Source organism: Acomys minous (assembly GCF_964271855.1).
Source record: "Acomys minous genome assembly, chromosome: 1".
In the NCBI taxonomy this organism is placed as follows: Eukaryota; Metazoa; Chordata; class Mammalia; order Rodentia; family Muridae; genus Acomys; species Acomys minous.
In genome coordinates this window covers 154,327,085-154,353,712 of record NC_140483.1, presented here as the reverse complement: position 1 = coordinate 154,353,712, position 26,628 = coordinate 154,327,085, and the positions used below count along the sequence as shown (strand labels likewise).

The window sequence follows — 26,628 nt, the reverse complement described above, 5'->3', positions numbered from 1 at the left end:
TAGTCTCTGCATAGTTGAGAAATTTAGTCTTGACAGCACTGCACCTTAGGGAGCTGGCAAACTCTTGAATTTGCTGTGAGTGCCTAATTTCTAATTTCTAAGGAACTGAACTTTAAAGAAATAAATGGTTGCCAGGTGTGGTGGTGCACACCTTTAATCCCAGCACTTGGGAGGCAGAGGCAGGCGGATTGCTATGAGTTTGAGGCCAGCCTGGTCTACAAGGCTACACAGAGAAACCCTGTCTTGGGGGAAAAAAGAGAGAGAGAAAGAAATGGTTTGAAAGAGTAACTATTCATATATGAAAAGAGATTCTAAGATAATATAATTTTCCCCTCAGGAAATGAAAAATATAGCAAAGATTAAAACAACAATAAAAACAAGACAAACAAAACCCACACACACCAAAACCCTGTCCATAAATCCATCACCGAGAGACTGTCTTTGGATACATTTTGATTTTCCAGTTATATTCTACCCACACCCTCAGCCCTCAATGTAAAATTTAATTACAAATACTACCCATTAACTACCAAGAGCAGAGTCCATTCTGTCCTAATTACAGGCTTTGTTTTCCTTTTGTATCCTATTTTATTTTTCTCTGGCAATATTGCTTTGTCATATATTCAAGAGAAAAAGCACTGTTAACATGTCCTGGCTCAGTTACCATTGCTGACACATTCCTTTTGATCACTCAGGGCTGCGGAAGGATTTGGAATGGACTCTACTATCCACAGCTGACTCAAATCCCTCCTTAAGTGGCTCTAAGCATTTCCTATGCCCACTACCGTGCTGATCCAACTGTTCTCCACACTGCAGCAAGGACAAGCCTTCTAGGGAGCACACAGGGAGCCACTACAGTGGACAAGTGTGTGCTGGAGCGATGGGGGACAAGAGCAAAGTAAGTTGAGCACTTATGAAAAGTGGTGGAACAGGAGAGGAGAGAAACAGCCTGTTGTAACAGCTGTAGCCTGCCCTGCCACCTGAGGCCGCGGTGACCTCCCGGCCGTGCTGCTGCTGAGGGCCCTATCTGGGTCCACAGCCACGTAGTGGTGAGAGTTGGTGTCAATGTCTGTGGCTCATGTTACCACCAAAGGCCATGCAGATGTGCCTGGCGTGGGCTGCAGCATGGGACCATGTTGATGTCCAAGGGCTGTGCACTAGGGAGAGGGAGCCTGGCAGCACAGGAGAGCTGGTCCTGGTGGTAGGGGATGCTGGTGAGCTGGCCCTGCCTGCTGTCTACTGCTGTATTGGGCGAGCTAGCCTGGGCAGTGCTGGAGAACTCACCCTGGTGGTGTGGGTGCAGGGGAGCTGACAGGATGACCAACTCAGCTACTAAGCCAGGCCCAGATCCAGGGCTCTGAGTTGGCCCACCCCAATATCTACACCACTTACAAAGTGTGGACCAAGTAAAGGAGCCAGTCTGCAGATCCAAAGCTGCAGGATCTCCATGATTCAGGGCAACAACAGGGTATCCGAGGGGTCCCAGCGAGGGTCCAGTATTGATAGTGTAGTAGAAACCAGAGGCCTCGAAACAGACCAATGACTCATGGCAACGAACATTTCTAAGTGAAGATGCGTGGACAAAAGGGTATACTGTCTACCTCACTACAGCTTCCACAGTGAGATTCTGTTTTCCTTTTGGCAGAGGTTGCAAGGACAGAGGGCAGATACGAAGGGACAGGAAGATGGGTAAGATTGGGGTGCGTGATGTGAAATTCACAAGGATCAATAAAAAGTTAAAAAAAAAAAAAGAGTAAGTCTTCTAACTTCCACGCCTGTCCATACTGTTCCCTGCCAACCCCCTGAAATCCTACCGTAAAGCCTGCTCCACCTCCGCAGCCCACGCCTCACTGCAGCCCACAGCGGCACCCGTGCGTGTGTTCAAATGCTCTCCTCTCCTCACGGGGCAGTGCCTCTGTTTGAGGGCTTGCACAACACGAGTCCTCCTTCTCATGGCCTCGGCCTGCATTCTCATTCAGGCGCTGCTCTCCTCAGGGAACCTTCCCAAACCGTCCTGCCCCAGCTGGTCCTCACGCCTACCACAGCATCTGTAACTGTGTATTGCACACCTGTGATTTTATCTGACGACACCTGTGATTCGACCGTATAGTATAAGCGTCATGAAATAAGGGGCTTTTTGTTTTCACCATGGGCTCACCCATGACTGAAGACGTGATTAGCAGGCACTGATAAATAGTTAAGTGAATTAATTTGAGCATCAGAGCACACACACTAAAACTGTAAGAAAAAATAAAGCCAAAAGCAAACAGAAAGTCATGTCTTACTCTTCTGAAAATGATGCTATTATTACATTTGGTGAATGTGTGTGTCAGAGTGTTTATGTGGAGGTGAGACGGCAGTGTTTGGGAATCAGTTCTCTCCTTATAGCATGTGGATCTTAGAGACTGACTCATGTCGCCAGGACGGGTGACAAGGTACTTTTACCTGCTGAGCCACCTCTCAGGCCGTGTGTCCCTTTCCTTTCTAGAAATCTTTCTTTCTTTCTTTTCTTTTTTCTTCCTTCCTTTCTTTTCCGTTTGTTTTTTTGTTTTTTGTTTTTTTTTTTGGCGGGGGGCGGGGGGGGGAGGAGTTTTTATTGTTGTTGTTGTTTTGCACAGGTCTCTCTGTGTAGTCTTGGCTGTCCTGGACTCACTTTATAGATCAATCTGCCTGCCCCTGCCTCCCCGAGTGCTGGGTTTACAGGCGTGTGCCACCGTGCCAGGCTCTTTCTGGAAATTTTACTATTTGTATATGTGCTTCAACTTTCAAAAAAAAAAAAAATACCTTCAGTGCTTCTACGTGGGAGGCACAGCTTCAAGTGCCCCTGAGAATGTGCACTGCGGCTGCTAAAGCCCGACTGTCATCTCTTCTGTGAGGACAAGTCAAGTAGTTAGGAAGAGAAGGGGCTTTGGCAGTGAGCCTTTTGGAGAAGATGCTGGTCCGGGTGTAGCACACCACTTTGCAGCTAAGGAGGACACTGAGTCACAAGAGAGCTGTGTGGTCAAGAGCACAGCCTGGGCACCAGACACCCAGGGTCACAACCACACACCTCCCACTTGTGCTGACAGTGTGACCGTCAGTTGCTTTCATCTCCCCGTGACTTAGTTTCTTCATCTGTAAAGTGATGCATTCTATTACCACAGCCTTGTGAGAGATGAATGATCACGAGCCATTAGAGGGATAAATAAGCCCGTCTGCTACTGCCTCTGCTTTACACTCTCTAGTCAACATCCCCTCATCCTGAAAGGGGTGGGGAAGGTCAGTAAGCAGCGCTCTTTGTCGCCAGGACATGACACTTGGGAGGCAGAGGCAGAAGGAATCCTGTAAATTACAGGCTGGCCTGGTCTACATAGTAAGTTTCAGGACAGCCAGGACTATATAGTGAGACCCACCTCAAAAAAACCAATAGTTGCTCTCTGTCCTCAGTACAACAGAACTGAAGAGGGCAAACGTCCCCGTCAGGAGCTGGTCAGCTGAGAGCAAACAGGACACGAGGTAACATATGATGGGCATGAAACACGATATCCACTGCACAAACAACAGACACTTCTGACTGGACGCCATTGCTTCCTCTCTGCTTACACCTCATTTATATGCTGCATATTTTAGTCAGTACAAATAAAAATATGAAGACATCTTGTATAGAGAATGCATAATAATGTAAAAACCAAAAAGCAGATATTAATCAACCTGAAGTAAAAGATGTATGGTGCATAAAGCACAAGGAAAACAAATAACATAAAAATGGAAATGTATAAAACTCTAATAAATTACCTCCTTCTGAATTGAGTTATTAATATTCATTAAATTCTACCCAAGAAGCAATAACCTAAATGGACAGAGGGAAGATGCTAATTTCTCTAAGTCGGTCAGTGGTGACAATAAAGCACATTTTAGAAAACTTCATTGTAAAATGAAAAATCAAATTTTTCTCTGTAGGTTAGTATTCTATCACTTAGTTATAAATACAAGCAACAGAGAAAAACAAGGCTCTTAACAGGGAGATGACTGTTTCTCATAATAGGGAACAATTTAGAAGCATTAATTACAATAGTATTCAAAGTGTTAAAGTGCTAATGACTATTACATAAACCTTAGCATACTCCAGACTATAAATCTATAAAATAAGATTCCAGACAGTGTTTAAAAAATATATATAGTTTTAAAAATTTTTAACTACATAGTTGTGTGCTTTGAGCCAAATCTCAAAGTCACAGAAACAATAAATTATAATTTTGTATCAAGTAATTTTTCCTGCTGAATGAAATATAGGCATTAAAATAAGTATTTTAAGTTTATGTTAACTCTCATCTATTCTTAGCTGCTTTATTTACTGACTATGTTAGAGGCCTTCAAATATTATTGATTGTACATCTCTATATGTAAAATCGGATTTTTTGAAATTACCTTTTCTAGCTGGCATACAAAATAATGAGTTTCATTATGACATTTTCATACACACAGATCACTGGTGAGAAATTATTAGTGATGCCCCCCTCATTGTCTCTCCATCCACCCTGTTGTCATTCAATATATTAAAAAGCAATGAAGTTGAATTCTTAGTCTAAATAAAAAACAGGAAATCAAATATTTTCTTCAGGTGCTACAACAAATCACTGTGTCACTCTACTGCAGAGCACTGAGCTGTGTTGCCCAACAACATTCCTTTACCATTTCAGTATTATTTTGTACTTGTATTTTATTATTCTTCAATTATTATGAGCTATATGTACTTCTATAGGGAAATCAACAACTTTGTTCCTATAAATCATTTGAGACGAAGAAAGAGGTGAATAATGGTTCACTTATATATACATAATTATACTCAAGGCAGTGGGATTTATTAGTGATTGCTGAGCTGAGTGAAAAACACACAGACGCTTCTAATGTTTTTAAATTATTATTTAAGTATGGCCAAAACAGTGAATATGCTCAAGTCTGTCACTCATCAGAGAACCGTCAGTTGGAAGCAGAATGAGACACAGCACTTCAGCCCAGTTTTGACTGGTGGTAGTTAAAGGCAGAGCGCAACACCCGTCTGCAAGGATCTAGGAGTTAGACCCACATATGCCGATGGCAAGTAAAATGGCACAACCATTGAGGAAAACAATTCAGCAGCTCAAGATGACAAACACAGAGGTACTACATATACAGTTTGCCAGGCAGAGGCAGGTGGATCTCTGTGAGTTCAAGGCCAGCCTGGTCTACACAGTGAGTCCAGGACAGCCAATGTACACAGAGGAACCCTGTCTCTGATTCCCTGAGTGCTAGGATTAATTAAATTTTTAATGAATTAATTAAACCCCTTGAGCTTGAGTGTTCCCTAACGGCCACAGATGATGAGAGGCTAGGCCTGTGCAATGGACACTACCCAGCCTTAAACAGGAGTAAAGTACTTAGACACACATGCAAAGACAACAAACGAAGTCCCAGAGTTGATAAGCTATGAAACCACTTTATAATCTGGGTGGACAAATAATATGTGTCTGAACAGGGAATGAGGAACGAGACTAGAATTAGGAAATCAACTGCATCCTGGGAAACTTGCTATTATTTTGCTCACTCATCATATTGTCAAACTGCCTTCTAAACATTTGGCTTATGTCCGTACATTTCCGCTGCTCTCAATCTTGGACAGTCACCCAGTTGATGCAGAGACTCGTTACTTGGTCAAAGAACTGAGAATAAGTGAGTTAGTGCTCAGCCCTAAAATGGAACATTTACATTAAACTGCCTTACAACTCAAACATTCAGGGAATATGATCCAAGAGGGGACAGCAACGTACGAGCCAGAGAAGATGGGGGAAATGCTGCGAAGTGCCTTATGGACACGGCACGGCTATCACACGCATATAAACTCAAGCAGCTATGACGACTGTACAAGATCAAGTGAGTCAAAACTCCAGAACCACAGGGAGGGGCTTGTGAGGGCCGCACCTTTAGCTGAGGAGCTATTAGCAGTCGGGGGCTAGTAAGGGAATAGTCGCTTTTCTTTTGGGGTGAGGCCACTGGTAGGATGCCCATGCCCTGGTGGGGGCCCCAAGCCCATGTGCGCATGGGTAGCACTGGCTGAACTGGTAAGTTTCTGAGGGAAAAGGAAGGCGATGAAGTTGGGAGGCAGACATGGGGAAGAGTCCAGGAGGGATCAGAGGGGGAAGGTGGGGGGTAAACTATACACTGGAGGGCTGGAAAGATGCTTCCGGGTTAAAGCCCTGGCTGATCGTCCAGAGCACCACGCAGGTGCCATTCCCAGCACTTCCATGGTGGGTCACAACCATCCATAAACCCAGTTCCAGAGGATCCAACACCCTCCTCCGGCCTCCATGGGAACTAAGAACACACATGGGTGCAAACACATACATGCAAAACACCCACACACATAAAGTATAACATACATCACAAACATGGACGAAATTCTTAAAGATTAAATAAAAACATTTTTAAAAAATCAGAAGAGCAAACCAGGTGTGGTGGTGCACGCCATTAATCCCAGAACTCAGGCAGGCAGAGGTAGCCAAGAGCTATATAGTGAGACCCCATAAAGGGACAGTTTAAAGCTATGAAATGTTAGAGATAGTCTATAACTTGTAACATTAAAAGTTGCTTTCTAGTAGGCTGTAGTGGCGCACTCCTGTAATCCCAGCACTTGGGGAGGCAGAAGCAGGTGAGTCTGTGAGTTCAAGGCCAGCCTGGTCTACAAATCAAGTTCAGGACAAGCAGGGCTACACAGAGAACCCCTGTATTTAAAAAAAAAATGCTTTCTAGGAGCTGGAGAGACGGCTCAGCAGTTAAAAGCAGTGGCCGCTCTTGCAGAGGGCCAGGGGTTGCATTCCCAACACGCACACCATTAGTCATAACCATGTAGCTCCAGTTCCAAGGGCACTGACACCCTATTCTGGCCTCCCTGGGCACCAGGTACATGCAGTACATAGACATACATCTGGGCAACACTCATATATGTAAAATAAAATAATTTAAGAAAGAACTGAAGTTTCTTTCTACTGCATTAAGTGTGCAGCTATCAAGTCCAAGCAGGTCCAGCACTTCAGCCTACGTTGCTTTTACTTCAGAGTTACAGCACCGGCCAGGGGTGGTGGCACACGCCGTTTATCCCAGCACTTGGAGGCAAAGGCAGGAGAATTTCTGAGTCCCAGGCCATCCAGGGCTACATAGTAAGTGATAATATTTCTAAATCTTAGAGCTAAATTACCAGTTGTCTGTAAAAATAAAATTATAATTTTAATATAACCAGGCTTATTTGTAGCTGAGAAGAAAGTGTTTTGAATAAATGATGAGGACTGGCTGGCCTGTAGCTTCTCCTCTTTTAATTTCTGGCTAAGAAACACTTGGCTTTCATTTATCACAGCAGCTTAACTGCTCATGTAGCCATTCCCTCTTAGCCATAGATCACCCTAAAACAGTCCTAATAAATGCTGCTATCTAACGGCAACCAGTTCAGTCTTACCAAGTCATCCAATCTGATTAACAATATCACATTTTACCAATTATTTGAGACCAAGTTTTGTTCTTTTTAAAAAAATTATTTTATTTTTTGAGACTGAGGCTTGACATTAACCCACACTGTGCTTATGCTGGCCATCCTGCTGAGTTCAGCCTCCCAGGTGTTGGAATTACAAGCAAGAGCCACCAAGCCAGCTGCTGAACCACCTAGGTTGTTTTCAGAGGGTAAGACCTGGGAGGTCTTTCTCCCAACTGTGTTAGTGCCGTCCAAGCTGAACTTGCCCCCTACCCAGGCTCTCAGTGGAAGTTTGCTTAATTAGCATGGGAATGAATGGTCGCAGCACGCTTTAGCTCGCCCATATGGAGAACTGCACACGTGACTTCACTGCAGATTTCTATGTCCTGGGGACTTTTTGGAGCTGCATAAAACAGTGCTGTGCCTTTAAACAGGGAATGTGTAATTAACAAGGATCCCCAGAGGCTTCTAACACTTGGCCCTTGATGCCCATCTGTCTCCTCTTGTCCAACGCCTTCAGTTTGCTGTATGTAAAAAGTCACTCTTACTTGAGTCACTAATATCTAGAAAGCAGGATCTTCTAAGAGAATGAACTGTTTGGACACTATGACATCATATGCACAGCTTTCACAGGTGACCCCAGCTTGTCTTTTCAGCACCAGTCTCCCATCCCCTGGAATCTGTGCTCAAGCCATACTCAACTCCTTGCCTTCGTCAACATTCTTGGTGTGTCCAGAGCCCTACTGTCTTTGTTCATGCTGTTCTAGCTGAAATGTTCTTCCGTGTGTTCCTCAAGGCTGCGTCAACTGTTTCACATACGTGTTTCACCGAATCTTATGCACTGGAAATAGTTGGTCTGCCTGCCCCTTTAAGTAAAGTTATCCCCACAGACAGGGGATTTGACCTTCATCTTTGATTCCTCACCACCCAACCCAGCACAATGTTTGTCATATCACATAGCTAGCTGACCTTGAAAAGGGACTTTGTTAAATGCAAAAGACTTGTCCAGATGCTGGTGTGTTGGTGTGTTGGTGTGTTGGTGTGTGTGTGTGTGTGTGTGTGTGTGTGTGTGTGTGTGTACATAAACAAAACTAAGACACACACTGCTTTCTTGCTTCTGATATACAGACTACCTAGGTCCTTTTAAAAAGGATTTTCAGAAAGATAAATGATTCTTTAAATCTATTGGGGATATCATCTAACAGCCTAACCTCTGGACAAGTAATAGGGTGATGTTTTAATGCACCATGTAAAGGATTGCCCTTGCATTATTCAAATGCTGATTTCTGTGCCCTAAGAGTTGGGTGCAGGCCGGACTCTGGTACTGTTATTTTTATTAAACATCATCGGCCTCAGTATTTTGCCAACACTGTTCTCTATCATCTCCTGATTGGTGGGATAAAGAGCTGGAGGAGTCAGCAGCCAGATGCAGAGGGACAAACAGGGTGCCAGGACAGAGAGAATTAAGAGGTAAAGGGCCATGTGTGGGATGGAGGCCAGGCCAGGATAGTCAGGTCAGAACAGCCAAGAATCTGCCCAGCTATAGTGCCTACAGTAATAAGAAATATAAAAGGTCTCTGTCATTATTTGGGGAGCTGGTGGTGCCAAAGAAAGTCCCATTTTAGCCTGGAGATGAGAGAGAGAGAGAGAGGGGGGGGGGGGAGGAAGCAACAGCCCAGGCATGAAATCAGAGGGCTCAGAACACTCAGTGCACGCTCTAAGGAGGACAATGAAACCGCTAACACAGTGGGAATTACTCAGTTTCTCCCTATTTATCATAGGTTAGGCCTTCTCCTTAGTGCTTTGACTTACAATTTTACATTTGGTTTTTATAAAAAAAGCATTGCTAATTTGTAAGCGTGGTTGCAAATCAGCAGCAGGAATCAATTAAAAAATATTTTATTATAAATTCGGTACAGCCAGGCTGCCTGCTATACAATTCTTAGACAATCACTCTTTCACAAGAATTATGGTAAAATAGAACTTGAATTTATTTATTTATTTTCTCTCATATCTTTCAATGCCTCTGTCTCATGTTTTCCTGTAAGGAAATATGAGAAAAGGTAAAGAGCGCCTCACTCCTTTTCTCAAGAAGAGGCACAGACATCTTGGAGGAATATGGCAACATTGAAAGAGTACTCACAAGTGTACATGCATGTGTTTGCACACATAAGTGTACACACTTTATGGGGGTGCTGCTGGAGAGGCCGGAGCCTGGAGTATCTGGATAGCCCACTGAGCTACTACAGACTCCTTTTCTCAGCAGGGTTCTCTCTTCCACTGACCTGGGTACCTCAGATCGTTTAAGAAGCATCACATTGCCCTCAGAGAAAGATCACAGGTCCTTTAACCCTTTGCTGATAAGAAGACTGGTTTAACAAATACCTGGGGATCCCTGAAGTACCCTATGATAAGGAGATCCTAGCCTTAAGCAAATGACCTTTAGCTGTACCTAGAAGTTCCCAGAGGATAATTAAATACTGTGTTTTCCTTATGATAGGACTCTGTTCTACTGCATGTGAATGAGGTCCTGTACCACTGTATGTAGATAAGTATCCTGGCATCCTTTGCCCCAGCAAATCAGACACATTCACCCACAAACCCCTCCCCACTGCCCAGGGTTTAGAAGTAAAGGCTGGCTGGCTTGTGCTCAAGTGTGTTCGCCATTCCTATTCCATGAGGAGGAGACTCCACTTACTCAGGGTAAGAACCACCACTGGATGCTCCCAGGGAAGCACCTGCCTGGGCTCGTGTCTCATTTCGAACATCCACTGCCTCTGCAGCGCTCAGCACAGCAGCTAGAGGAAGGGCTGTAACACTTTTGGTATCATCACAGCTTGTGGCACCCACAAGTCTTCACTGCCATCTGACACTAGCAATTCCGTTCCAAAAGAGCTAAACTGTAACACCGGTGGAATGTCATTTCCCCCTCCCCCCGTGAGACTGGGAACCTGGGCTAGCAGCACCCAGGCCTCCAGCTTCGCCCTGAGCCCTCCAAGCCACCCCTGAGTGAGAGATGGGATCTTGGGACCTTTGATCTCAAGGTCCATTTTTTCTTGTCTGGAAGCAAGCAGCACCTGGACCAGCCAGCCGCCAGACACAGAAGCCAGGCCACCCCACTGCACTCAGAATGACATTTTACATGTTCCTATCCTTTAGAACACTGCCCAAGTACATGCCGGTATGTCTGTGAATGACAAAACCCTTTCTCTCTGCCCAAACAAAACATGTAGACTCACTGCACATCACAGTAGGAGGCAGCTGTCTGTTCCTATCTCAAATACAGAACTTCCAAGAACAGTCTTGTCCTGTAAACTTCATGCTGACTCCTGTCTCTTGCTGTGTGACTAACCTAGGATTGAACTCAGAATTATTTCTGAGGTAGAAGCTTGAAGCTAAGACTGGACCAGGGCTTAGTATATATGAGTTCCATCAACTGACAGACATGGTAGCCCCCAGCACAACTAACTTCACTCCATACATCAACAAAGAATAGGAGATGGTCAGGTGCAGTGACGCACACCTGTAATCCTGGCCCTCAGGAAGCAAAGGCAGGTGGATCTCTGTGAGTTTGAGGCCAGCCTGATCTAAGTGAGTCCAGGATAGCCAAGGCTATACAGAGAAACCCTGTCTTGAATTTAAAAAAAAAAAAAAAAAAAAGGATACGAAGTCAAGGTTGGAAAATGGCAAAAATGACATCTGAATCCTGGAGGAATACTTGCTTGAATATCTACAAGGCAATTAATTTCCTTCTTTGATTTAACTCAGTTTCTATTTCTGACAAAAGAAACCATTAATTATTCTGCCATCATGGACCAAATAATAGGAAGCAATATACACCTTTATTAATTTTTAGAAGATCATTAAACTCAGCTTTACATTAGTAATTTTTCAAAAAGGACAGTAAACAATTTAAACAATACCAGTTCTTTTTGCTTGTAAAATTATAAGAAAAAATACAAAGAGATCAATGAAAGTAAAATCTACAGACTCAATTGTAAACAAAAATGATACATTAGTTCACTGGAAATGGGAACTATTCAATAAATTATTCAAGAACGTTAGAAAAACTAATGACATCAACCCCCCCCCCCCAATATATTTTACTTTAGAGTTTTAAATGTCAAAAAAGAGAGCAGGAAAGGAGGACTCAGAATAACCAGAGGACAGGTAGCAGCAGTTTGTGCGGCGGCTAGGCAGCGCAGTTCTGTGACTGGTTCGACACCCCACATGTCTCCCACCCTATGCTGCGCACAGTGCCCACGAGGAAAGTTAATGTGATGGAGCAGCTAAGGTGGAGCTCAAGCGCCGCTCGACGAGGCTAAAAAGACCATGGGAAAGGATAAATCACCAGACAAAAAAGTGCTGGCCGAAGGGAGGAGGGGAGCAAAGGGCAAACTGGCTCAAGTGGCTGACCAGCCAACCACAGATCCGCCTGCAGAAAACGGAAAGACAGAAAACCAGAGTCCAGCCTCTGAAGTAAAAGAGAGAGAAGCCAAGTCCGGCTAACAGTCCATCGTGTCAGTGGTCCCTGACTCCCTTTTTGTACAATCCAGAGGAATATTTTTATCAACTATTTTGTAAATGTGAGTTTTTCTAGTAGCTCCAGAAGCATTTTTAAGAGGTGGGGGTATCCTACCTCATCCCATTTTTAAAGTGTATATGATTTTTTTTTTTTTGGAGATAGGGTTTTTCTGTTTATCTTTGGCTATCCTATACTTGCTTTGTAGACCAGACTGGCCTCGAACTCATAGCGATCCACCTGCCTCTGCCTCCCGAGCACATACGCCACCATGCCTGGCAAAGACTGGAACTTTTACTGGACCATACAGACAAAATTAATAATCCACCTCAAGGTCACTTAAGACTGCTGTCCTACTGTGTGCTCAGTCTGTTTGTTTAATCCACCTTTAAGAGAACCATGTAATAACCAACCTTGTCTTGGGTTTTTCATGCAATCAACCTTTACAACCCAAGTTAATGCGTTGCTGTAATCTTTTTTTTTTTTTTTAATCTCTGTACATAGCCCTGGCGCCTCTAGAGCTCACTATGTAGCTCAAGCTGGCCTCAAAGTTACAAAGTGCTGGAATTAAAGGTGTGCTGGCGCCTAGAGTCACGTCTGTGTATTTTAATAATCATCTGCTGAAAACAGTAAAAACGGAGGTTGAAAGTAATCTTATAAAATGATATCCATGGGCTCAGACCGGTTCTGGAGACAAAAGGGGCCGCAGCCGACTTAGCGGGACAGGCTGTTGCGGGAGGGAGCGAAGCATCGCAGCGGCAGTGAGCGAGATGCAGCACCGAGGCTTCTTCCTTCTAGCCCTGCTTGCCCTCCTGGCGCTCACCTCCGCAGTGGCCAAAAAGAAAGACAAAATGAAGAAGGGCAGCTTGGGGAGCGAGTGCTCGGAGTGGACCTGGGGGCCCTGCACCCCCAGCAGCAAGGACTGCGGCATGGGTTTCCGCGAGGGTACCTGTGGGGCCCAGACCCAGCGCATACATTGCAAGGTGCCCTGCAACTGGAAGAAGGAATTTGGAGCCGACTGCAAATACAAGTTTGAGAGCTGGGGGGCGTGTGATGGGAGCACTGGCACCAAAGCCCGCCAAGGGACCCTGAAGAAGGCTCGATACAATGCCCAGTGCCAGGAGACCATCCGCGTGACCAAGCCCTGTACCTCCAAGTCCAAGTCGAAGACCAAAGCCAAGAAAGGAAAAGGAAAGGACTGATGTCAGGATGCCAGTGAGCCTCTGGCCTTGCCTGGGTCGTTCGTGGGAGAAGCCCTCCTCTTTCACCGGCCCAAGATAGAACCCACCAGTGCCTTTCGTCTTCCTGTCAGCTTTGTCAATCACGCCCCACCCCTGCCCCCTCACACCCACACCAAGTGCCCAAAGTGGAGAGGGACAAGGGATTCTGGGAAGCTTGAGCCTCCACACAGAGGGATCTAATTCCCAGCCCTCCTTCTGTCCTCCCCACCCTGATACCTGTTATTAAGAAATGAATAAAATAAACTCACATTTTTTCAAATAACAAAAAAAAAAAAAAAATAAAAAAAAAATAAAATGATATCCACCATAAATGTTGAACGTAACATTCGGACTTGATAAACAATGATATCTGTAATCTGGATCAGCCAAGGTCAGTGATGTAATTCCTTGTAAAAATCTGTTAAAGCTTTTTTGTAAAGTATCCTTCATTCCTTCCCCATGTGACGCTCTCTGAGCAAAGCCCTCTGTTTAGGAGAGACATAGAGACAAATTCACAAAACTGCCTGTGGGCAGGCACAGACTCAGGCTCATGGGGCAGACAGAAGGGACCTGGGGAGTGAAGCACAAACTGGGTTCACGCCTGGTTAAATGACACCATTGGGAAGCGCTTTGACTTTTTCCCCTTGATGTGATACCTGAGCATTCATGGTGACTCTGAGTTTATTATTAATGTATTCAAACAGACTACACAATACCGCTAAAAATGGGACAATTTCTCTTTGTTTTAGGCTGGCTCAATGAGTGATTTTCAGATTATTATTAAAATAGACTTTATAAACCCATGTATTATTACTGCAATAATCTGATAAAGACTCAGGCTTCCACAGTTTCAAGTGCCTACTCTGTCTGTTTTCGAGGCAAGTTTCTCTGTGTAGTCTTGGCTGTCCTGGACTCACTTTGTAGGCCAGGCTGGCATCCAACTCAAAGATCCACCTGCCTCTGCCTCCCCGAGTACTGGGATTATAGGTGTGCTCAAATGCCAATTCTTAATTTTGACTATGTTTTTTTCCCAGAGCTATTCTCTTTTGTACAGTCCTAACTGTGCTTTATACATTAACTGTGTAGAGTCCACTTATAATGTAATCACATACATTTGTATGTGCTGGATTATGTGTGTGAGAGATAATCAACTATAAATAAATACATAAACACAGATAAGTAAATAAGTTACAATTTATAATATAGAACCTAGGTTGGGCTCTAGGAAGTAAAGGTGAATTATGTTAAGTTTATGTAACTCTCACCAAACGGAAGTGCCAATTGGGTTATTAATCTCACTGCTGTTTCCAGTCTAAGCAGTTTTTCTGTAGCCAACAGCATGTTAACATTTGGTATCTTTCCACAGAATGGTAAGTCAGAAAATGAGAACCAATGTTAGGGTTCAGGAACAGCCACACACTGACCACTCAAACACCAGACTCAGATTGATGGAAGTTTATTTGAACACTGAACAAGAACTGACCAGTCAGGGACACAGCCTGTAAATTCAGATTGTGACATTGGTAACAAGAACTGACCAGTCAGGGCCACAGTCGGAACTCGGGAATCAGACCATGACGTTGGTCTGCTTCTAAGGCAGGTTTTTTTGTTTGTTTTTGTTTTTTGTTTTTCAAGACAAAGTTTTTTCTCTGTGTAGCCTTGGCTGTCCTGGACTAGCTTTGTAGACCAGGCTGGCCTCAAAGTCACAGAGATCCACTAGTCTCTGCCTCCCGAGTGCTGGGATTAAAGGTGTGCGCAACCACCACCCAGTTAAGGCAGGTTTTTTAAATAAGAAAAACCATAACCAGGTAACCAGGTGGGAAGCAAGGGGAGGGCAGCATTACATCACTTTGATTAGCTAAACACAAGAAGAATCAATTTTGTTCTGAGTACAACGTAAGCAGGTGGCTAGGCAAAGCATTTTAAGCTGACTGGCTAGGATTTGGGGTAGGAGAGCTCTTGGGGGCTTTCCAGGGTGCAAGGCTTTCCAAGAAGCATAGCAGGGTGCTGCAGCCTCAACTCTAATAGAACATCATTTATCTTTAACCCAAGCAGAACATGCATTCATCATCTGTTGTTTTATTCTAAGCAGCAAGCATTGGACCTCTCTGGTTCCAGGCATGTAGCACTTGAAAACTGGAACTCAAGTTCACCATATATTCAAAATGGAGGTGCTACAGTCACACTGAGAACTAAAACAGGTCTCAATGGAGGACATACAGAGTTTAAGCAGGTTACAACAGCATCTGCCATGACTGGGTCTTCGGAGCGCATTTCTTGAGCTCTCTAGGCCAAACTAATTCCCCTCGTGACTGTAAAGTCAGATTAGTTCATGGCTCAATGCATTACATGCTTTCTTTGGTCATGCCTAATTTTCACAGATGATACAAGAGTTGCAATTTCAATAAATTAAGAAAGAACCCTAATGGAATACACATACTAATTAAATAATTAAAACCACACTTTTATCCCAGCACTGGGAAGGCAGAACCAGGTGGATCTCTGAGTTGAAGGCCGGCTTGGTCTACAGAGTGAGTTCCAAGACAGCCAGGGCTACACAGAGAAACCCTGTCTCAAAAAACAAAACAAAACAAAACAAAACAAAACAAAACAAAAACCCCATATAGTTTTCAAATAGTTTGGATTTCCTTCCTAAATCATTATATAGTGACATTCCAATGTAGTACACAGTTGGGTCCCCCAAGTTGCTTTATAGGGTTAGTGTGGACCACAGCAGCAGTCTTAGTACACTGGTGAGCACACTAGTGCCTCTATAAAACTCTGCCAGGCTGTCTTGTATATTTAAAGGAGGGGATAAGCCAACTATTTAAATTGAAAGTACTGCTTGTACCTTCCATATGTTAAGAATTAGATTTCCTATTGCAAAGACATTTGCGGCCTGATAGACATGTGTCCTGCAATGTGAAGATTAGCCTATGTCTACAGGATTATACAATAATTAAAGAAAGAAAGCACAATTGAGTCATGCTTGTAATTCTAGCCCTTGGGAGGTGGAGGGAAGATCAAGGCTTTCCTCTGAGAGAGGGCGGGACAAGAAAAGGAGGTGAGGGAGGAAGAATATACAATGAGTAAATGAATGAATGAGAGCATGGACCTAAAGAACAGGAGAAAATACTTGCAAATCATGTAAGGGACTTACATCCAGAATACACAGAATTCCTGTAGCTCAAATTAGACGAGGGACTCTAACTGCAAAACAATCAAAGAATCTGAACACTTACAGAAGAATATATATGTATATTTATATTATATAGATGACCAATAAAAATATGAAAAATGCTCAATATCATTAGCTATTAGAATAATGCAGGTTAAATCACAAGACCATTTCATACATGCAATAACATAGTGATTTTTTGTTTGTTTGTATGTTTTAAGATAGGGTCTTTTTATGTAGTCCTGGGTGGCTTAGAACTTACTATATAGGCCAGGTTAGCCATGAACTCACAAAGATTTGCCTGCCTCTGTCTCCTGTGTGTTGGGAGTAAAGGAGAAAAACAACAACAACAACAACAACACATTTTTTAAAGGTTTTTGAGACAGAGTTTCTCTGTGTAACAGTCCTGGCTGTCTTGGCCTCATTTTTGTAGACCAGGCTGGCCTCAAACTCACAGAGATCCTCCTGCCTCTGCCTCCCAAGTGCTGGGATTAAAGGTGTGCGTCACCACGGCCCAGCAACAACGATACATTTTTAAAACACAAAATAATGTGTTGGTGACATACATAAAAACAGGAACCTTTGTATATTAGTGCTAAGACTTAAAAGCACGTGGCTTTAGAAAACAGGTTAGTGGTGTTTCAAAACTCTTAAAACATAGCAAACATAGGCCCAGAAATCCCATACTGAGGCTTAATTACAGGAATTCCATGTCCACACAAAAATCAAAGCAAACGCTCACAAAGCAGCTGGTATACAAATGTTCACAGTAGCAAACAGACCAAAGGTGACAACAGCTGAAGAAGTATGACATATCTACAGTAAAATGTTATCAGGCAATAAAAATGCTCTAACATGAATTAATCCTGAAAATACCACACTAAATCAAAGTAGCCACAAAAGGTTATACGGTTTATATGAAATATTTAGAGTAAGTAAATTCATAGAGAGTGCATTATTGGCACCAAGAACTGAGAGAAGAAAACAGTAACTGCTAAGGACTAGGGGCTCTTTTGGGGCCAGGCAGCACTTTAAAAGAGAGCTTTAGAGACAGCTCAGCGGTTAGAGTACTTGTTGCTCTTGGAAAGGATGTGGGTTCGGTTCCCAGTACCCACATGATGATGCACAATCCGATGCTCATTTCTGACCTCCTTGGCACTAGGCAAGCATGTGGTTCACACACACACATACACACAAACACTCATAAAATAAAATTTTCAAAGAAAAAAGTGTCTTTTATGATGTGAATCACATTTCAATAAAACTGTCCAGAAAAACAACCAAATAAAAGTCTATGATTTTTCAGCTAGCGTAATTTTCAAAGCAACTGTATGAGTGGACTGTAACAGAAAGGTCTTCAGTGGTAAGTTCCCTTGGGAAACCTTGGGGCTGACACTGAAACTGTAATGTGTATCTGTAAAAGCAATGTAATTCTAGGAAGTTTCAGGCCAAAAGTACAGGTACCTCGGCCTTTTAAGGATGTTTCCCCCAAACGCGTGGCTCTTTCGAAAAGGACTAAATGCGCCACTGTGCTCTGCTTTCTACAGTCTCTGTGTCTGCTCACCCTTTGTCCATATAGCTACCTGTGTCCTTTTAGATTTCAATTGTGGACCCCAAAGTATGAGCATCAAACCCCCTTTATAGCACAATAACCAATGAGTATATGAAATAAAGACAGTTAGAATTGTAGAGGTAATAATAGCCATGAATGATAATTCCACACTCCTGACAATGTGAATGCATTGAGCTAAGCTGGCCTACTTCAGAACTATATGTCATTTGATTCTTTTAAGTTTGAGAGACGGAATCAAATGTTCTTTAAGAAGTTCCCTGTTGCTTTTTAAAAATCATTGTCAATTATCACACTAACTAAAATCAATGGCAAGAGGAAATTAGTTCAAATAAATAGTAACAAAAACAATTATTATCATAATCCTTATTGAACATCAGTTGGCTTAACTACCTTGATATTTTTCAAAAATAAATTTACTTAAAGAAGTCCAGCTAAGGCTGGATATGAGCCTGAAGTGTGGCCATCAACAGCACAATCTTAGAGCCCGAACAGATGGTCTTCTTCAGACGGGCCTCACGTGCAATGTATTCCCTACTTCTATCTTCCTGAGGATGACGACAACTGCACCCTAGCAAACTAAACCAAGTGCTCTACAAGTGCTGACGGCGCAGAATTCCCGTTAGTACGCAGATGAGGGACTTATGGTCACCTCGTGTTCCATACCTGGAATGCACTGTGCAGTGGCCTCAGTGGTTATGCTTGGAGCAACAGGGGGCTGCTGTTGGCTGGAGCTCACTTCAGGCTCTGTGTTAACCGAGGGAGAAAGGGCAACCTCACAAGATGAGACCTGGCTAGGCAAATGGGGCAGGAACTCCTCCGAAGCAACTTGCTCATCCTGTCCAGGCAGCTGCAGGGCAGACAAAGGGATACTGATCTGTTTGTTAGAATGTGATGTGCTCACAGGCATCTGCATGGTCACCTGGTGGGCAGCACCATGGGTACCAGGGGGTCCTCTGTTGGGAGAAGCCAGAGATACCCTAGCAGCCTTTGGGATGATTGGTCTGGAGATCACAGAGGGGGATGCTGACATAATGTGTGGGTCTAGTTCCATGTTGATGGCAGATGTTACATGGGGAATCAGTTTACCAGACCCTACACAGGAAGGACCAGCATGAGTCTGGGGCTTGGGCTTTGCCATCTGTGTCAATGAAAGGGCTGGTCCATCCACTCCTCCAGTCAGCTCTGCATTTGCCACAATGTAATAATCTTCTGGAATCTCTTGCTTGATTTTCTTGATGATGACATCATTACTGCACTCATCAACCATCTGTCCCTGGGAACTTGAATGGATGGAAGTTGGGACTATTCCTGGCCTTTTGCGAGCAATGCTTTGAGGCCTCTGGGTTTGGGGTTCAAAGTCACTGTCCTCATCTGTAACAGAAGACTCGCAAACCATGTCAAACAGTGTGTTTTCATCTTCATACTCCTCAACAGCCTCGTCCAATTCAGAGGGCTCACTGCAGTAAGAGAAGTCACAAGAGTCTCTGGTCCGGTTACAGTCCAGCTTTGCTTTCACAGGCCTCCCAGGGTACCTTTCCACAGGGCTAGTCTGTGTCTCAGAAGGCACCCCAATTATACTGGGACTATCAGAATTAAAACTTCGGTTGTCCTGGAAACAAACCCTCTCTTGGGACCCAGCTCTGCAAGTAGCTGTCAGTGGCCAGTGGTAAGCATGGCCGGCACTACAGCCCCACATTGCAGTCAGGTTCCCATGGGAACCCTCAGAAAGCAAGTGTTTCAGGTTTGGAATGAGGCTGCAAATGGTCCCATGGCTGTGGGCCCAGCTGACCAATTTGGACAGATTCTCAGATGAGGTATGAAGACAATCCTCCATGTTACAGGATCAGCAGTGTCCTTCCTAAAGGGAAATAATCAAAATGAGAAGCTGTTATTACCCTGACACTCCCACATCACAGTTCATTTTTTCCAACTCTAATCACTTGGAATAAAAAGAGAAACTGTACTTCTAAACTGCACGTAGAAACCACCGCTGCATATGAACGAACAGGGGTGGGAAAGGTGAAACAGCTGACTGTCCACACCGTACGGAATTTGAAGAAAAATCTGTTAGTTTCCTTTATTGCTATAACAATTCCTGCAAAGAAGAAAAGAAGCGATGAAGAAAGAGAAATGGGTGCAGGCGGGAGGCGCGTTTCTTCCTGGTGTATTTTCCTTCCCCACGGACGGGAGAGTTGTTTGCTCAGTCCTTCATGAAATGTGCGCACTACTCGCATTAAGCAAGAGGACTGCGCTTCGAATGGCGCCGTCTAGTAAACGTCATTATGGAGGCAGAGCTGAGAACAAAGTGTGGATCGTCAGCGGGGAAAGTCAGTCTGCTGGATGCTAGAAGACAAGGCAACTGAGAACCAAGGAGGGATCGAGGCCCTACACAAGGGAGGAAGAAAGTCTCTGAGGAAAGAAGCTTGCTGTGGGAGCAGGCGGCGGGCAGAGCAGCAGGGGCAGGCAGCCTGGGGATCTCTAGCCACCAAGTTCCTGAAATGACACCAAGACAGCCCCAAGCAGAAACAGCTAACACAGGATTAACTCTAAGTCCTTGGCTAGGTTATGAGGAGGCACAGAAGGATGGCAAGGGAAAGTGGAAAGGGAAGATGGAGTCTTCAGGCGAGAGGAGAGGCTAGACAGAGAGGCACGGAGAACTTTCTGGTGCTTTATCTGCCCTGGTTACTCTAGAAAACTGAACATGACTTCACATGGTCCTCCTCACACCTGCCGTGGCTGATGGGATAGATGCTCAACATTATAGAGTTAACATTAAATGTTAAACCAAAGGAGTCCAGGCTGTGTGTGAGACCTGACTACCCTCAACTAGAGAACAAGCCTCTGAGCCTTTATCATCACCCTGTATTGTAAGGTAAGCAAGAGACACTCCACACTCTCTTGATCAAAATCAGAAACACATGAACTGCAGAAGCAGCTGCTCTAACACTAAGGCCAACACCATCTATAGGCTTGGGTCTTTTCGAGGCAGGGTTTCTCCCTGTTGCTCTGCCTCTCAAGTGCTGGGATTAAAGGCACCACCTGGCTTCCATCTACAGGCTTGTACATCAACAATGTAACACTACTTATTATTACACCTAATATTTATTGGCCAATTACTATCGTCAGGCATTGTTGTGGGGCTTGACATATAAACAATCTAATTACTCAGATAATTCTAATTTGATTCAGTGAGTTAGATTAGTGCCTTATTTTTAAATGAGAAGAAATTAAAGTACTCAAACAAAGTAAGCAGCAGACCTAATATTTACCTAATGTTGTACTCTACAGTCTATGTCCTTCATAACATTCTATCTCTGGCAGTTTTTTAAGATTAAATTTTTAAAATTACGTGTGTGTGGGTATGTCCATGCTGAGTGATAGTGACTCGGAGGCCAAAGGCATCAGACTCTCCCACAGCTGCCTGAGTCACCTAATATTAGTGCTGGGAACCAAAATTGGTTTCTCTGTAAGAGTAATACAAATTCAACTCCTAAGCCACGTCTGCAGCCTCAAAGGTATAATGTGACTGGCTTCAAACTCATGATCCTTTTGCCTACACATCTTCAGTACATCTGCCAGTGTGTACCAACACAACCAGCCAGCATAATAACAGCAGAAGGATTCTGCCTAAAGTCTGGGTCACTATCACATTAATATTGATTGAATTTATGTTGGTTTTACAGATTTGTTCAATTTTACATTTTTTTTAAGGTTTATGCCTGAATCAGAACTGTAAGCTCTATGGTTACATTATTTATTTATCTTTCATTTATTTTCTTTTCAAGAAATATATTTTGAAACCCCCAACCCAGTCTGGGCCACTAGCCCAATATCTATTAATTCTGCCCTCACCATAGTAAATAAACACCACAGCCAAATAGGCTCACCATTGCTCCTCCTATGAGAAGCAAAACTACACCTGGAATTAGAAACCAGCATTGCTAGACGCCCACTGGGAAAGAGGCAGCAGGTTTTTGTCGTCATCCTCACAGTGGACGGTTCCCAGGCAGGCACACACAGGATTTGGTCAAGCTGGGTAAAGGAGGCCTGCAAAACTTCCAAGGACTTTCACCAGACTCCAGGTCTGAAGAGCAGAGAAAGCCTCTGCCTGGATAGTCAGTCAGTTAAAGTCCACTAGAAGCAGACGAGAAGAAGGCAGGGCTAGCTAGGACCCTGACTAGCTGGGACTTCTGCTTGCACTCTGTAGGGGGCTCCAAAGATCCTCCAAAGGAGCCCTCTGTTGGAGCAGTAGCCAGGGCTCACTCCCACCCTCCAGCCTGTGCTGCCTTCTGGAGCTTTAGCTCCTGCTCAGTGGGGCATTGAGGAAATGCCCAGGAGCCTCCTGGGTGAGCAGGATCCCCGTCAGCTGCAGGAAAGCCAGTCTCTCACTTTTGCTTGGGTGACCTCTAGTCAAAGGCAAAGTGTTAGTCAGAATGGGACTAAGTAAAACAGGGCAAATATTTGGGGTCCCACAGATCATACTGAAGGATACTATGCCTTGGAACCCAAGGGTGTGTTATGGTGACTGGCTGCCACTTGCTTGGCCATGCTATGCACCTGTCCTGTACCACCACTGCCTTCAGCTTGCTATATTTGTATCCCTTCTTTCCACCCATGGTCTCCGCTGCTCCTTTTTGTGTGTCCCCCAAAATAGGCCTGAGCCACAGCCATTGTGGAATTCCTGAGGGATGTGGCCCAGGTACACAATGTCCTACCCCACCTGCTTCCTGTGGCAGGAGCCACATCTTCTATCCACACCCTATTCTCTACCCCCTACACTGGGATGATAGGCACATGCTAGCATAGCTGGGTGCTAAGGATCTAAGGACCTTGCGGCAGGCACTTGGCCACTGAGCCATTGAGTAAACTTATCAACCTTGAGATAAAGACTACCTTTTCAGTAGTGCGAAAAAAATGTTTTACCGAAAATAATATTCAGACGTAAAAGCATTGTGCCACTTTCCCAAAACCTGAGGAAGCAGTCAACCAGTAGTGAAAACCTGGCTGGCTTCCAGCTGGCATCAACAGCCTCAACTTGCTGGACAATCTTTATAAGCTCTAACTCTTCAAAGCTTTTTTTTTTTTAATTGCTTGGTTTAATTGTTTTTGGACTTTGTTGTAACAGCAAAGAATTATGTGATTGTAGGCAAGAAAGTGACTTTAGAGCCATTTTGATTACAGGAGGAAAAGATAAGACTAGAAGCAAGAACTCAAGTGAGATGTTAACAATAACCCGCCGTGAAGAGTGGCAGGTGGATGGGGGCAAAGAGAGAACAGATCTGAATGAAGATTGAGTAGAAAGAAGATAAAACAAAGCAAAACAAAACAAAACAATAACAACAGGGGGTGGGGGTGGAGGACAACAGCTCCGGTGTTGCCCACCCTCTGCTGAGAGGCATGCTCACGCCATGCTAACCAGTTATGCCCTTCTCAAGGAAAACCACCTGGACTGGAGACACAGCTCCCGAGGATCTCCACAGCAGCTCTGACTACAGTTCCACAGGCCACAGTGCCCTCCTGGCTTCCGCAGGCACACATTCAGTGTTACATACACATACATGCATACAAGCATAACTTATACACACAAAAATAGTTCAAAAACACTCTCAATACTTCAAAATTCTTAGCGAGTCTAATTCACAGTTGTAATTCTTACAGCTGACACTGACGAGGTCTTCGTTCTGGAGCCCCAGAAAAGGATAACGGGCAGTCCCAGAGGCACGGCAATTACGCGCACTCACACAGGCACTGCGATTACCCCAACTTTCCCACGAGCCGCACCACACAGAAGATGTGACCCAAAGCCTCCTCCTTGAGGATGAGCTGTCACCTTATCAGGAGGTGCTATCTAAGCTGCCAAGGGAGAAAAGGAATCATGGTCCTACCCAGCTGTGAAGGCCATAAATCATAGAGGCCAGCACAGCAGGAGAGCCTCAAAGGTTCAAGGACACTTTTATCTTGGGGGTAACCGACAGCTGCCTAATTGAGCTTAGGGCCCACCCTGATCAGGATGAAGTCATGTTTGGTCCTGAAAACCTAGTGAGGTCATGGAACCTGGAGATGAACCTCCTACTGCTACCTTTCCAAGCCAGAATAATCTCACTGCATTCATAATACCCATCCTTATGTGCACAGACAAGTGTAGCTCTTACCCTCACCAACAACGTTGCTTTTTGCAGCAGACAGAATCCATTATACCAAACCACATTGGTCAAAACAGAGAACTGGCCAGGGGTGCCTAGCCTTATATATCTCCAACATGACCCCCACACCCAAGGCTCAGGGAACATGGAGAAACAGGGGGAGGAAAGCTGCTAGGAGCCAAAGGGCTAGGAAGTCTGCTGCAAGACCCAGTCTTCTAGATACAGCAGGCAAACTACATCATGTCTCAATATGGCTGCCTTAGGAGTACCATTAGAAAAGCTAACATGGGCAGGAGGACTCGCACCAAGCACCACCCCTAGATGAAGAACCAGTCAATAACTGCTGAGAAGGGAAGAATTGGTCTCGCCAGGGATGAACTCTCAATTGGTCATCTATATCAAGTGGTTGAGCCCTAAAAATACACACTCCCAAGCAACATTGAACGGACTCAGCAGCTTGTATGTTTATGCATATGAAACAATAAAAAGTAAAGAAAAGGAGGCCATGGATTTGAAAGGGGGAGGACTTGAGAGAGGTTGGAGGGAGGAGGAGAGAATATATATGAAATTTTAAAAAGAGAAAAAATGGTGTTCCCATCAGTGGGCATGACTTGACATGATGTTCGTTGTGAGCTGTCATGTGGATGCTGGGATTTGAACCTGGATCCTCTGGAAGAGCAGTCAGTGCCCTTAACTGCTGAGCCATCTTTCCAGCCCTTCCAACACATTCTCTTATCCTTCCAAAGGACCCAACAGGGCTGGTTCAGTTCTGAAAACTCACTCAAGCCACTGGTTCTCAAAATTACTCAGTGTTACAGTCTGTGGTTTGCAGCACTGCAACCCTTCTGAAGCTCACAGAGACAGATGGAACAGTCAGACAGAGGTGTGCTTTCTCTCTTACACAGTAGCTGGTCTTTTAAAAATGTGGTAACACTCTGCCTACAAAGCCTTCTATAAGTTAACTCCTGACTGTCTCTGGCTCTCCGGAAGGGAAGGTGTCTGTCTCACGACCATGAGACACTTGCTCATGGGGGGGAGGGGGGGGCCTGAAGCTACTCATCACACTCCAAGAGCTCCTCTCCTCTGACTTGTTGTGGGAACAAGATGGCAAGTGCTGGATGTGATGGTCACTGTCCCAGAAGAGCTAGATAGGCAGGTTGCCTATTTTCACTCATAACTCAGATCCAAAGTCACACTGAAACTTAATCTCCACTGTAACAGTATGAAGAGAGGCCCCAAGAAAATGGCTAAATCAGGGGTCAGCCCACATAAACAGTGTCTGCAGGCAGAGAGCTTAGGCAGTCTCTGCTCTTCTGCTTTGGTATCGTGTGAGGACAAGGCATTTAGCACCTGGTTGCGTCTTTCCTCTCCTACCTTCTGCCCTGTGAGGCTATGAGTGAGCCAGCCCTCTCCCCAACCAACCCAACAGCACCTTCATCCTGACTTCGCTGCCTTCAGGCGGTCTCAGGTGTTTTGTTACAGCAGAGTAAACAACTCAAGTACTTGGTCACTAAGCGGTGCCTAATAAAGCCAAAGGGTGAACACTACAATATATATTACACTCACAGTGTGATACAGAGCCTCAGCTTTAGCTTGTCCCCCAACTTTCCTAGTCTGCTCAGGGTCTCAGCAATGTCTCTGGTGGTGGCTAAAGCTACAAATGAGTTCACTTCTCTTTTGCAAAGTTTGTCTTTTTCTTTTCTTTTTTCTGTTTTGTTTCGTTGTTGTTAATTTGTTTTTGAAACAGGGTTAATCTGTGTAGCCCTGGATGTCCTGGAACTCTGTAGACCAGGCTGACCTTGAACTCAGCGATCAATCTGCCTCCTGAGTGCTGTGATTAAAGGAGTGTGCCACCACTGCCCAGCCATATGTTTTTATTATTACAATTTTTATTTATTTTTATGTACCTGAGTGTTTTGCTTGCAGGTATGTCTGTGCATCACTTGTGCGCCTGGGGACAGCAGAGGCTAGAAGAAGGCGCTGGATCCCCTGGAACTAGTCACAAGTGTTCCTAGCCATGTGAGTGCTAGGAACCGAGCCCAGGCCCTCTGAAAGCAGTATCCAGTGCTCTCAGCCCCTGAGCCACCTCTCCGACCCACGTTCCCTGCCTGGAACAAGGTTTCTCTGTGTAGCCTGACTGTCCTGGAACTCGATCTGTAAACCAGGCTGGCCTTGAACTCAGAGGTTTATTTTATGTCTATGAGTGGATATAAGCACTAAATCTAAAGTTCTGTGCAAAGAGCCAGCAGTGGCAACCTCCCCACCAGGCCCTATAGTGGATGTAAAGACATTTTGGGGTTTAAAAAAGTTCAAAGCCTACAAGGCACTGCTGCTATGACTTATGGGACAGCCTGTGTTCCTTTTTTGGAAAGCTCATCTCTAATTTGCCTGGGAAACAGCAGCAGCGGTGGCGGCGGGGGCTTTTTCTTGGTCCACAACTAATTAGCTTTCTGGGCCATCCCCCACTCTGTGTATGTGTGATGTCTTCCTTTCTTGGTTTGTAGATTTCCCACAG

General features: G+C 44.5%; 2 protein-coding genes across 5 annotated transcripts in view; one reads left to right on the top strand and one right to left on the bottom strand.

Moving 5' to 3' along the window:
* Window positions 1-26,628, bottom strand: part of KIAA1958 — a 139,647-nt gene that overhangs the window by 52,450 nt on the left and 60,569 nt on the right. For all 4 annotated transcript variants that reach the window (XM_084750152.1, XM_084750151.1, XM_084750149.1 and 1 more), the window contains exon 2: window positions 18,634-19,828. In XM_084750152.1, the coding sequence (XP_084606278.1) occupies window positions 18,634-19,804 (1,171 nt within the window). In that variant the 5' untranslated portion in view covers window positions 19,805-19,828. The remainder of the gene's footprint in view (window positions 1-18,633; window positions 19,829-26,628) is intronic.
* On the top strand, window positions 12,681-13,503 carry LOC311580898 (midkine). Its single transcript, XM_084752730.1, has one exon. The coding sequence runs from the start codon at window positions 12,770-12,772 to the stop codon at window positions 13,199-13,201; it is 432 nt and encodes a 143-aa protein (XP_084608856.1). The 5' UTR covers window positions 12,681-12,769; the 3' UTR covers window positions 13,202-13,503.